This window comes from Passer domesticus, chromosome 3 (genome assembly GCF_036417665.1).
Source record: "Passer domesticus isolate bPasDom1 chromosome 3, bPasDom1.hap1, whole genome shotgun sequence".
NCBI classification, from domain to species: Eukaryota; Metazoa; Chordata; class Aves; order Passeriformes; family Passeridae; genus Passer; species Passer domesticus.
In genome coordinates, this window is record NC_087476.1 from 118,069,822 (window position 1) to 118,082,874 (window position 13,053).

At 45.9% G+C, this 13,053-nt stretch overlaps 1 protein-coding gene across 2 annotated transcripts in view; it reads right to left on the reverse strand.

The window, feature by feature from the left end:
* SLC24A3 (solute carrier family 24 member 3) overlaps nt 1-13,053 on the reverse strand; it is a 118,719-nt gene that overhangs the window by 22,061 nt on the left and 83,605 nt on the right. Inside the window, exons 9-15 of one of the 2 annotated variants that reach the window (XM_064415451.1) lie at nt 12,772-12,825; nt 11,060-11,193; nt 8,497-8,657; nt 7,671-7,944; nt 6,148-6,314; nt 5,235-5,349; nt 4,270-4,382 (exon numbers count right to left, since the gene is read on the reverse strand). In XM_064415451.1, coding sequence (XP_064271521.1) covers nt 4,270-4,382; nt 5,235-5,349; nt 6,148-6,314; nt 7,671-7,944; nt 8,497-8,657; nt 11,060-11,193; nt 12,772-12,825 — 1,018 coding nt within the window. Of the gene's footprint in view, nt 1-4,269; nt 4,383-5,234; nt 5,350-6,147; nt 6,315-7,670; nt 7,945-8,496; nt 8,658-11,047; nt 11,194-12,771; nt 12,826-13,053 lie in introns of both variants that reach the window. The other variant, XM_064415450.1, reaches the window with a different exon arrangement.

Consider the following 13,053-nt stretch of genomic DNA (forward strand, 5'->3'; position numbering starts at 1 on the left):
ATGCACATGGCCACTCAAGAGTATCATGCAGGAGATGCTAGGAGCTATAGCTGGAGAGAACTCCTGTAATGCTAGGAGGACTGGCAGGGAGATTTGCTCTACTGCAGTAGAATCCTCACAATAATCTCTCTGCCACAAAGCCAGGGAGCCAGCTTTGTCCTAACAAACAGGGCCTTGGAATTTAACCAGTGAAAATCAACTGGTCAGCAAGGAGCAAAGCAGAGAGGCTTCCCATCTCCATGTGTGCTTTGCAAGCATTTGCTTCCCTCTGGATCGTCTGATGCCTAAATATGATTACACTGGGATTATTTCTGCTGTCTCAAGCTGCTTGTTTGTGGAAGGAATATCAGGTCTCTCAGACTTCTAATGTACTGTCAAATTTTGCTGATACTGCCTGAAGTTATCAGGCAAAGGAGCAAATTGGACTGACATGATTATACTCCCAAATGCTGACGTGATCAAATCAACCTGGCTCTTTATCCTTAGGCTAAAATTCCTGTTCTCTAAAATACTGCTGGATGATGTCTGGTTTACATGCAAAAATTATTCCAGAGGAAAGCAACTGGATGGAAGATAAGGAGCAAACATCCTTCCACTCTGCATGTGCCAGGTGCATTGGGGAAGGATGCTTACTGGATTACAGAGTCAGCAACGTGTCCAAGACTCAGTGCTGGAAGAGAGGATAGAGTGAATCTGTCAAAGGACTCTCAAGGTCCAGAGAGATGCTGCTTTTCCTCCAAAAGACCTGCTGGCCTGCCAGATTAGCTGTGTACAGAACAGAAGGGGAGAGCTGCTGCAAGAGGGTGGCCAAGTGAGCAGTGGAGATGGAAGCTCCAGTGGGAAGCAGAGGAAGGCAGAGTTAGTACCTTAATGAGTGTTCAGAAACAAGGACCTTAGAAATAAGAAACATATGGTTGGGTTAAAGACTTGGCGTTGTAAAAACAGAAGGGATGTGATGTGGGAAGTTTAATCCTGAATAGATCTGCCTTTTCATGGAAAAAGGGTTGGTGGCTTGGTCAAAGCCATGAATTCTGGAACGGACACTTGAGCTGAAGGCACTTAGAGAGTACCCACATCCTAGGGGAAGATGTTTCATCTAAAGCAGGAACACAGAAGGAAAACCTCCTTCTCTACGCCAGGTGACAGATGCTTCCAAGATGCAGCCTGAGAATCATAAGATGGTTTTCCTTTCCCTTCTGTAATAAGAAAGCCAGAATAAACTAAACACTAAGCTGAAGATAAACTGACAATGGGGCTGGGGAAGCAACAGCCAGAGAGACACTCAATCAAAACGTGATTTAGCAACCCAGCACCAGGACGTGTCTCCAGGGATTCACAGCTTATTTCCAGTTCTGACATTCACCTACTGTGACTCCAGCAAGCCCATCCATCTCTCTGACAGGTCCCCCTCTTGCTCTTTTCCTGACTCATTCTGTTAGATCACAAAGCTGCCTCTTCCCCACTCAGACACTATCCCATGGAGCAAGCTTGTTTAAACAAGTCCAGATTCCACGTGAAGCCACTTACAAAGACTGCTTTGAGGAGATCCCCTGTTGGAGGAGATACTACAGAGACACCTTTGGGTCCTGCCAACACCAAAGGAGCAGTACTAAACCCTGTACTGTTAGCTCAGAAATCACCTAGTGCTTTTGACTCGTGGTGATGTTCAGTGGACAACCAGGCTGGCTGAGCCCACCAGCCCCAGTGCAGCCAGCAGGGCCTGCTCATGCAAGCAGCCCAAGGCCCAGCCTCACAGGCCTCAGGAAACTGAGCTCCACATCTGCTGCCCCCTCTGACCTGGGTGCCAGGGACAACAGCCACACTCCTGGAATAACAACCAGCATCCTGGAGATCTAGGAACTGCCACCAAGGTGCACCTGACCCAGCTAATGCCAGCCTTTGCCAGCAACGTAGTAATACTTCAAAAATTAATTATTAATAACAGGGTGGGGAAAGGGGGCTTGCTTTGTTTGAAAGTCCAATTACCCAAGAATTTGGAGAGAAATCCAGGAACAGCAAGTGACAACTGAGGAAACTCGCTTTTGCTAATTGTGGGGCAGTTTCTAAGACTGCCTTTTCTAACCATCTGATCACACTGTATAATGGACATTTTGGGTATGCAAAACAGTAGAGATAATGTTATGCCTCCATTAAAATTGGCTGCTTCAGTTCAGCCACTTGTTTCCATCCTTTTTCACAAATATATATATGAGCTACAGATAAACTGCTCATTAAAGAAAGGGATTTTATTCCTACAGCACTTGTGGCACGAAGAGGGAAGATGTGAGGAACCAAAGGCTGGTCAGCCTGTCCTTGATCCCTGGGAAGATGACAGAGCACATGATCATGGGAACCACTTCTAAATACACAAAGGACAGACATGTTAATTTATGGAGGGGAAATCCCGCTGACCCTGCCTGACAGCCTTGTAGGATGAGGGGGACTTGCTGGGTGAGGGGAGCACAACAATATTGTTTATGTTGACTTTAGCAAGGCTTCTGGCATTCTCTCAAACATCCTCAGAGACAAACAGAGGAAGAACAGCCTAGAAAAGTGGACAGTGGAATGGCCTGATAGCAGCCAAAGCACTGTGCTCCAAGCCCAGCTGGGGGCCAGTCACTAGGGCCTTACCCCAGGGTCAGGACTGCTTTTTTAATGAACTGGATGATGGGGAGAGAGCAGGCTCAGCAAGTTCACAGCCCATACAAAACCAAGGAAGATGGCTCATGCTCTGGAGGACTGTGCTGCCATAAAGAGGGAGCTGGACAGGCTGGAAAAATGTGCAGGCAGCAAACTCCTTAATATCCACAAAGGGAAATGAAAAGCCCTGCACTTGGGAAGGAATAACTCCACATATCAGCATGGGGCTGACCAGCTGGAAAGCAGCTTGGCCAAGAAAGTCCTGTTGATCCTGGTGGACACCAAGCTGAAGTCAACAATGCACCCCTGTGCCATGGAACATCAACAGGGCCCTGGGCTACATCAGGAGAAGTGCTGCCAGTAGAGGAAGATGATCCTTCTCTGCTCACATCTGGAGTGCTTGGTCCAGTTCTGGGCTCCTCAATACAAGGGAGATATGAACTTCTTGGAGCAAGTCCAGTGAAGGACCACAAGGAGGATTTAAGGGATGGCAGCATCTGACATAGAGAGAGGCTGAAAGAGCTGTGACTGCTCAGCCTAGAGAAAAGAATATTCAGGGGGATCTTAGCCATGTGCATAAATACCTGATGGGAGAACACAGAGAAGGTGCAGCCAGACTCTTCTGAGTGATATCCATTGAAAGGACAAGAGGAACCACACAATTTTAAATACAGAAACCCCACTATAATATAAGAATGTTCTTGACTGTTGAGAGTGGTTAAAAAACAAAGCAGACTGCTGAGAGTGGCTGTGCAGACTCCATCCTTCAACACCCAACAGGACACGGTCCTAAGCATTCTGCTATAGCTGACCCAGCTTTGAGCAGAGGGCTGGGGACTAGACAATCCACAGAAGTACTTGTCAAGCTCAGCAGTTCTGTCATTCTCCTGCCTTTTACCTTTGCATTCACTCAGAGACTGTAATCAACAGTCTCCTCTCTGCCCTACATGCTGTCTGAGTGGTGTCCAGCTAACAGCAATAGCCACAGTGACTTCCTTCTAGAACTCTGTGGCATCTCCTGCTTTTACTTCTCAGAAGGAACCTTGCAACAACTCAGGGGCAGAGGTTGGCTCTTTTATTACTTGGGAAGTAAAGGATAAGTTCATTGCTGTTTGGTAGTTTTGTCTTAAACAGTAAGGCTCTGCAGAGTTTCCTGCTGATTTCCACGCTCTGAAACACCCAATTATTTAACAATTTCCTTCACTTTGCACTGTGTTAACAGTTTAGTAATGCCAGAATTTTTCTTAGCGAATGCCCTACAGATCTCATCTACATTTTATATTACACCTGTGTGTTTATCCCCTCCGCCTTATTAAAAACAGGGTCATTCTTACTTGGAATATATTCAAGAGTATGAAAATCCAGTGCACTCTAGTAAGCTAGCTTACTTCAGCACAGACTTCTGTCTTTAAGGAAGAAATGAAAGTACTTGTCCTCAAAAGGATGGGAAATGTCCAGTGACAATTAATTTCTACTTCTCCCATATCGTAACAGAGAAAATTACTTGTTTTTTTCAAATAAAATCCATAGAATTTTGGAATTTTTTTTCCTAGATAGATCTGGGTTTATTAAAAGTAAATAAACAAATAATAAATAAGTAACAATGATGTGAACAAATGTAGGACTTACGTATGATCCATAATTCACTGCTAGGGTCTGCAAAGCCCAGGGAAGGCCCAGGCCAATTAAAATATCAAAAACATTGCTTCCGATGGAGTTGGACACGGCCATATCCCCCATACCTGCAGGAATGGAAACCACAAACAGTCAGAGATGTCACAGAAAAGTCCTGCAGCTTTAATCTGAGGTTATCCAGGCAATTTCCCCCGATTAAGGCAAAGATTTGTGGAAGACACCCGTCACTCCCTCCCTTGCCTTTGCCCCCATCATACAAGGCCAGCAGGTTTAAAGGGGCTTAATCCACCTTCCAGGATCATCTGAGAATTCCCCTCCTCTAATCCTCTGCTGCTCAGGGGACCCACCGTGCTGGCTGTGACCTGCCAGTTCTCTGGTGCCATGCTCAGGGGGACTTTTGACCCTTCACTGTGACCATGACACATGAGCTTCTGTACTGGATTAATTGCAAAAGGTCTTTGAGTCATCTCTTCAGCAGCTGCTTATTTCAGTGACAAGCCACTGGTTTTGCTGCCCAAAGCAGTACTGGCTACTTGCTTTTCCTCTTTACACATCTCTTGCTTGGGCCACAAATACGGGGGAGCTGCTTTCCTTAAAAACAGCAGTATCTTCCAGTCCTTATGACTGTGAAGAAAAGCTGAAAAGTGACCTGAAAAATTCTTATGCCATTGAATAGTTCTATACCACTGATATTCAAATTAAGAAAATTACTGTGATTATTGAGGAAGGCTTGAAGTTGACAATACTGCCAGAACTTGCTCCACATTTCTGTTGAGAACCTGTTAACTGCTTTGCAATAGCAACACAATTTATTTCCTTCTTTGTTCTTGTTTTAAATTCCAGGCTTGTGGAAAAAGCTCTGTATATTCTCCTGCTGAGGAAACATCTGTGCTACCTGAAGAGGAGGAGAATGTCAGGACACAGTTCCACAGCAGGATGCCATCCCTGCAGTGACCCACCTTGCCTGGCCACGATAAGGCTGGCCATGCAGTCTGGCACGCTGGTTCCTGCTGCCAAGAAAGTGATGCCCATGATCACGTCTGGAATTCCCAGTGTGTACCCAATGATTGTCACCTAAGGAGAGTATGAAATAAACTGTCAAGCTGTGTACAAGAATTAAGACCCAAGGCCAATTTGCCCCAAATCTGCAAAATGTTGTGAGACAGAGGGTATCTCTCAGTTCAAACTCATATTTCCTTTAATAGAGGCAGTGACAGGCTTTTTTTGGTATATTCATCAACTGGCAATAGCACTCACCTGCTGTGTACCCTCTCAGATTAGCTGTTCCATACATTTCATCCATGGTTTTCCTATACTAATCTGGAAAAGAGACTATATGGTGCTCATTACCCTGGGTAACTGTCTGGTGATCTTGGATGAATTTTGTAAACATTGTTATATACAAATACTAGCTAAGCAGACACAAAACCACCCCATGGTTCTAGTTCTGCAGGAATTTGACTGAATGCTATTGCTCATGCTAAGTTCAAAGTGTTGTCATTCACAACTCCGTGTCTGTTGAGCTTGCTTGCTGAAAGAGAATGAAAAGTTCTCTTGGTGACCAGATTGTCACTCAGCACCCCTCACACTACCCTGCAGGACTAGGAGATGTTCCACTGCTGCAGGTGTAATTGTTGCCCAAGGTAAAGAATCTGGATGAAATGCCAAACCTAAATCAAGCTCAAAGGCCATGGCTACTGGCCCCTAATTTTCTTCTCTGAGTTTAGACAGGTCCAAAAGAAATAGAAGCAAACCTAAGGTTTCTCACCTGAAAATTCAGGTGTGTAGAACTTCCTATGCATTTCTCTAGACTGTCAAACCCCCTCCTGCTGCTTCTCCCAGGCAGTGGTTTCTGGGTTAGCTGGTACGTACCATCCACACCATCATGTAAGAAAAAGCTGCAATCCACAGGGTAGAAGAAGCAAAGGTGACCATGAACCATTTTTCCAAGTGGGGTTTGTTACAGTTGGGCACTGTGAAGTACAGGACAAAACTCAAGGGCCATGTGAAGACCCACTTCAACATTTCTATCTTGCCAGCTGCCAAACAACAAAACAAAGGGAAACAATCACAAGTCACGTCTGCTGTATTTCAGAATGCTATTATTTTGTCTGCATGTGCAAACAAGATGCCAGGGACACCTCAGCCTGCTATGCCAACATGCCATTCCTTGTTCAGAAGATAATGATGTGATGGCAGAGAAGGACACAGGAGTATGAAGGGCCTCCCTAGGACTTTAAGTAATGGGTCAGATCACATGTGCTCCCCCTCTTCCCTAGTCAAGTTCTTAACAAACCACATAAAATGCAAGTCCAAGAAAGAGATCTGACTCACCTTCAATCACCTAATGGGAAGGTACAGAAAATATGGAGGCAGGCCCTTCACAAGGGAATTACAAAATTCCTTGCACAAGGGAATTACAAAAGCCAATGGACTCAACTTCCAATAGGAGAAATTCAGAACAGATAGTACACTAAATTGTGCATTTTCTCTTTTTTTTCCTACTAGAGTGGGTGGGGGGGCGGTAGTCAAACATTGGAACAGGTACTCAAAAGTCTGTGGGATGTCCATCCTTATAGATAATAAAACTCAACTGGACACAGGCTTGGAGGAGGACCTGCTCTGAGTAGAGGGTGGAACCAAAGATCTCCAGAGGTCCGTGCCAGCCTTTCACAAACTATGAAAGTCCATAGGACGTCTAAACTACTCTCTTTAAGGCTGAGGCCTTTTCCTCACTCAAACTACAGAAATGCTATTTGAGTGAGACCTGAACAGGAGTTCCCAAAATTGTATCTGGACTGCAAAGGGCAGGACCACTCCCTACAGTATTCCAGCTCATCTGCAACACAGCAAATCTTGCCAGCTATGGCAACTGTGACTCAAAGGCAGGACAGGGATATATTATGATCATCCCAGGACCAGAGCCCTCATGTGGTAAGCACTAGGCTAAAAGGAGATCTTCATCCTGCAGGGGCAGTGCTCAGCAGCCTGAGGCACACGTGGGTCCTCACTCTGACCTTCACTCAGGCTCCTTGCCAGCAGCCCAGCTACCCTCAGCTTCCTCCACAGTGAGCAAAGATCCTTCTCTCCAGAGGGTGAGCCATGTTTTGGGGGCAGAACCCACCCTGTGGAGATTGCTGCATCTCCCCTGTTACTGCAACAGCAGCACAGGGCCAACACAGGAGCTGCAGCAGAGGTGTGCCCAACCCCAGGAGTCTGCATCCTGAGAGATTCCTGCTGCTTCCCAGTTCCCCATCTCTTTTACATGTGGCTACAAGCCTCACTGCCAAGTGAAAGCTGAAGGAAGCTCTCAGAGACACTTCTACCTCTACATCCGTCTGCAATGCTTTCCAGCACACCCAAACAAACACCACACAAAGGCAGGTGCTTCTTACTGGGGAGGTCAAAAGGCGTGTACGGCCCTTCATGATCATCGTCGTCGTCGTCATCGTCATCTTCTTCCTCGTCGTTCTCGTTGTTCTCGTTGTCCTCGTTCTCGTTCTCGTTCCTGGCCTCGGCCACGTCCTCGTCGCGCCGCGTGCCGTTCACGCCACGCTCAGCAGAGTTGCTGGGGCCTGTTCCGTTCTCCACCACGTGCTTGATGGGTATTTTGATTGCTACTTCTGACTCGCCGTTGGTGTAAGTCCTGCTGTTGATCAGCCTCTGTCTCTGTAAATAAAGGCAGCCTTGCTGAAAAGTAAGACTTTTTTAAATTTGAGGGGGTTTTTTAAGCAAAAGGGAGGAACAGAGAAAGAGAGGTGTGTAGAATTATTTAAAAATGTATCTTTAAAAGCAAAAAAAATTATTTTCAACAGGTACAACATGATGCTTGCTTGCAGACCACTAGAAAAATCTCACATGTACAACTTTTACAAGAGAAGGTCCAGTGGCTGTAGAATTGACTCCAGGAGTACTCCAAGACCAGTGACACACTAAGTGCAGTCTCGGGGTAATACCATATTATCAAACAGATCTATGCAGAAGGCACCTCCTGTGAGCAACAGCTACATGGAACACAACTGCATAACAACCTCTGCTAAAATCTCCATGGGCACAGAGAGAAAGGGATGTCCAGTGAAGTCAGTGCCAGAAGGATAAAATCTGGGAGAGCGCTATCAGGGATCCAGAAGAAACACCAGAGTTGCATTTCATGCTAAACACTGCTACAGGAAAATGCAAATTCGGGAGGAGAGGGGCAGGTGGGGGAGATAAAAGACACACCTCATTGATTAACATGCGGCTGGCCATGGAGAGACGTGTTTTGGGAGGGAAATGGCTGGTTATCATGATCCGGAGCCCAGCCTCGGAAAATGAAAGCTGGTGTGGGTAGGCAGAGAGCAGCTCATCAACCATGATCACTGAGGCTTTACGGTGGAAATTTCCTGCAGCCAAGGAACAAAAACAAATTGAGGCCTTTTTCCAGCAGTCTCTCCCTCTGCTCTACGTGGCTCTAAGAAGAATGAACCCGTGGGCTCCAGCAGTTCTCTGTAAGAACCATTCCTTCAGCTACACCATTCAAAATAGGCCTCATCTGCCCTTAATTTCTGCCTTCTACACACCTTATATGCCTGGTTTTAAATAAATTGTTAACATAGTATGACCACTCATGCTCCTTACAGAGAACTAAATCTGCTCTGCACAGTTCATCACAGGCCTGAGTTAGGCACACCACTGCTTCAACAGCAGCTATCCCACCAAGGCAGTTACTTCCAGCTGCAACCTCTGTGAGGATATTCTCCTCATTCACTGCTGTGTTCTTCCTGAAAGGTACCAACACAAATGCAAAGAACGTTCCTGCACCCTGGGCTTGCAGCTCATGGCTGGGATCTGCCACCAAATCCAGCAGCAACTGCATGTGCCAGTGATCCACAGTGTGGGAGCAAAGGGACAGGGAGACAGAGGCCAGTCCCTGGATCGTGCTCTGCCTGGAGCACAGTGCCAATGCCCACTGCCTCTGGGGTTCATCCTTCTTTCACCTGGATGACACCTTGGGCTGTGAATTCTGTGCCAGGACTGGGACTTGGCAGCAGGGAAACCTGAGGCTTCATCCAACACACTTCTGCAAAGGTTTATTAAAACCAGTGTTAAACAATGGCAAATGTTTTGTGGCATTACCATTTCTAACCATCACTGTTAGTCTTAGACTATCTCCTCAGCCTTTATGTTACTTTTTTTGCCTACTGAGGCTTCCATGGAATAGGGTAGATATGTGAGCTCCTCCATATAAAAAAAAATAAAAATGCAAACCAACAACAAAAACCAACCACACAGCTTTTTCTTATAAGTTTTTCCACACTGGCAACTCATTTTCCCCCAGGCACTTCACTGCAACAGGTGCTGTTGGTGGCCCTGTACCCCCACCTGGGACACAAAGCAGCACCACTTGCCTCTCCAGGCCTCCCATGGCCCAGTCCCCAGGAAATACAGGAACAATCTGCAAGAAGATGAAGCAACCCTTTCATCTTCCTTCCTTGGCCAGACTGAGTAACCACAAGTGTCCAAATCAAGAAGTTATCAGCAGAGTAAGCAAAAAACCCACTGCAGGAACGTTTAAACCAAAACCCACTGGGAAAAGTTGGATGTGCAAGGCCTGAGCTTGTGCTCACTGAGTTTTCCCAATCCAGCTCTCCTGGTACAGAACTGCCAGCATAATTCTGCTGTGGAGAGCTCCAGGCAACAGAGAGCTGTCCCTAAAAAAACAGCTTCCCCAAATGAGACTGCACAGCACTGCTGACAACCTTCCCTCTGCAGCAGGCCTGTAACTGAGAGCTGTCAGACTCATTTGCAGATGCAAATAAACCCCACTACATTTCACGCTTAACTGCTCACCGTATACAGACCATGCCTCTCAAGCCCCATTTGCAAGAAAAGAGACCTATTTGTGGTTGGTTGGGGTTTTTTGATAGACTAGATAAACAAAAGAGGCAGCCCATCTGTGGTCAGAGACCAGGACTGATTTTGTCAGGATGGAGCTTCTTCTAAGGCTAAGTCAGTGCCTCAGGAAAATGGGAGGCATTATTCCTGAGAACAGGTACATATACACCCCAAGCATATGCTTGTTGACTGTTTTAAAGCCAAAATAAATCCACTGTGAATAGAGTTTAGAACATCCCTGCAAATGCAGACATTGAACAACTGCTGCTGAGCTATGGGATGGGGGAATTTTTTTAAGCTGAAGAAATAGAGCCATTTTTATACATGATCACGACTAAAGTCAAACTGGAACAGATTTCAGCCAAAGTGAAATACCCTTAAAGACCACTTACATGGAAAAGTTGGGCATGGTAAAGCCAGCAGGTGCAGTAAGAGCACAGTACCCAGACCCATGCAGAGTCCCCACCCTTCCTTCACTGGGGTAAGTGTACACTGGTCTAAGTAGGGCCTTTTTTCCTGCTCAGTTCATGTCCCTTTGGAGTGGACTTAAATTTAACGGGACATGCTGTAAATGAGCAACTTCAGTGCAGAGTAACAGCGCGCACAGGAGGAATTAAAACGGCTGTAACAGGCTAGATAAGCAGCCCCTGGGCTTGAAGGAGTCCTTGCAGCCAAGCAACTTGTCCAGCAGCAAGAACCAGCCACAAGAGGCCTCAGCCACCTCCAGTGGCATAAGCTGTGGTGGCTGGGATCACCACACCGTGATCCCCATCTGGGAGACAGGTTCCAAAAGGACGACCTGCCCCCTCCTGTTTTGTGGCTTACAAGAGAGCAGCAGCTCCCACCGTGTGAGCAGGGAGAGAACACCCAGAATGATGCAAGCAACAGGGTGACTTACTGGAACAGTTACCTTTCTTTAGTAACACCACTGTGGCATCACAGTTGCTGTTGTCGTCCATCTCTGTGTTACTTGCTAAACCATTCACCATATTTGCAGAGTTTTTTGTCTTCCTCTCAAAGAAGTGATGTATGGTTGAGTTGTACCTGCACAAACAAAACGAACTAAGGATGTACCTTTAATTCTTGACAGTCTTCTTTTCCTAGCCTTGTATTCTGTGCAATACAGCTAAGGGAGGGAAGTAAGCTCCTCTGGTTTTAAGGAGGATCCCAGAGTTCCGGCTAAATTGTACATCACACAGTTTCTCTATACCCAGAAGGCTATGAAAGATAGAAGCCATGGATCTTGAATGACATGCATGTTTATGTGTTAGGTGTGATGAATATTCTGTATCATGAATAACCTTTGCCTATCATTATCCAAGTATATTTTTTTATCACACAATCACACCTGAGTATCAGCATTATTTTACTGGGAGGACTCAACCCAGAAACACAACACTTTATGCTAAATTCATCCCAACTTTGGCAGGGGTGGGGAATAATCCTTGCTTCTTGGAGCATCTGGGAACTGACACAAATATGAGCCAAGGCTCTCCCCATGACAATTCAGAGGCAAGGGTAGACCCTATAAACACCTGGCAGAGGTCCCCAACTAGGCTGACAACTTTTCAAGCTATATCCAAACAGGTCTGAAAAGCCTGTTCACATTACAACGGGTTTTTTTAGGAAAAAAAAAAAACAAAACAAAACAAAACAAAACTGCACACATTACAACTGTCTTGCTGGTCAGTTAATTGTTCCAAGAGTAAAAAGCTACCCTCCATGTCAAAATTTCTAATTAATAGATGAATTCTGACTTGTGTTCCCTTTAGCCAGTCTGAGTGTTTTGCTGTTCTCACTGAGAATTGCTCTCACAATATTACTCTGCTCATCATTTCAAAACAAATCTCTAGTCTTACTTGTGGAGACAAGACCACTGGTGTGTTTGGCAGCTGGAAGGTTTTGTTGAATGTTCCAGTTTGAATCTGGGTTTCCTTTGCACTGGCTTTTGAAAACAAGACAGGAGGAGGTGAACAGAACAGCAGAACAGACCAGTTTTACTAGCAAGAGCTTGTGTGGAAGAAGTCACACAGGCCAGATGCTCAGAAAATCCCTGCCAACTGTGCTGTAGTTTTATCACGGATCTCCAGCCAAGCAAGAACTGCCACAGAGCTTCACACCCATGAAAAGTGGACTGGAATCTCACTCCTGCTTCCTTCTGAGTAGAGATGCTAAATGAAGTCAGAAGAGACTGTTTTGGTGGGACTGGAGGATGGATCCAGGTCTCTGCTCTGCCACGTTTGCTGTTAGCCTTGGTCAGTTCACACAGGACGAGATCCGTACAGCACAGATTCACAGGATAGTTTAGGTTGGAAAAAGCCTCCACAATCATCAGGTCCAATGCTAATTCAGCACTGCCAAGCCCACTGCTAAGTCATGTCCCTAAGCACCATATGTGCACATCTTTTAAACCCCTTCAGGGATAGTGATTCCACCACTGGCCTGGGCAGCCTGTTCCTGCACCTTTCAACCCTTTTGGTGAAGAAATTTTCCCTAACAGCCAAGCTAAACCTCCTCTGGCAGAACTGGAAGCTGTTTCTTCTTCTTGTAGTAAGGGCTAGGTGAGGCAAGGGGAGCAGGGAGCCTTAGAATTTAGATAAGCTGAGGGCACATTTGACTTACTTCATTATGAAGATGTAGATGACATACATCAGCACTAAGACTAAGGACTCCCACCTGGAAACAAGAGCAACACATAAACACATCAGAGCAGGGCACTGCATCAGTTCAGCCACTCCCCTGTGTTTCTGACACGCCACAAGAGTGCAGAAAGCCTTGACCCTCCTGGGCTGCCTTAACATTTCTCTATTAGAAAGGGATGCACAAAGAAAAGGCTCACACATCCTTCTTTGTTTTCTTGACTTCTGTGATTTTACTTGGCCAAACTGACCTGTCAGCTAAGAA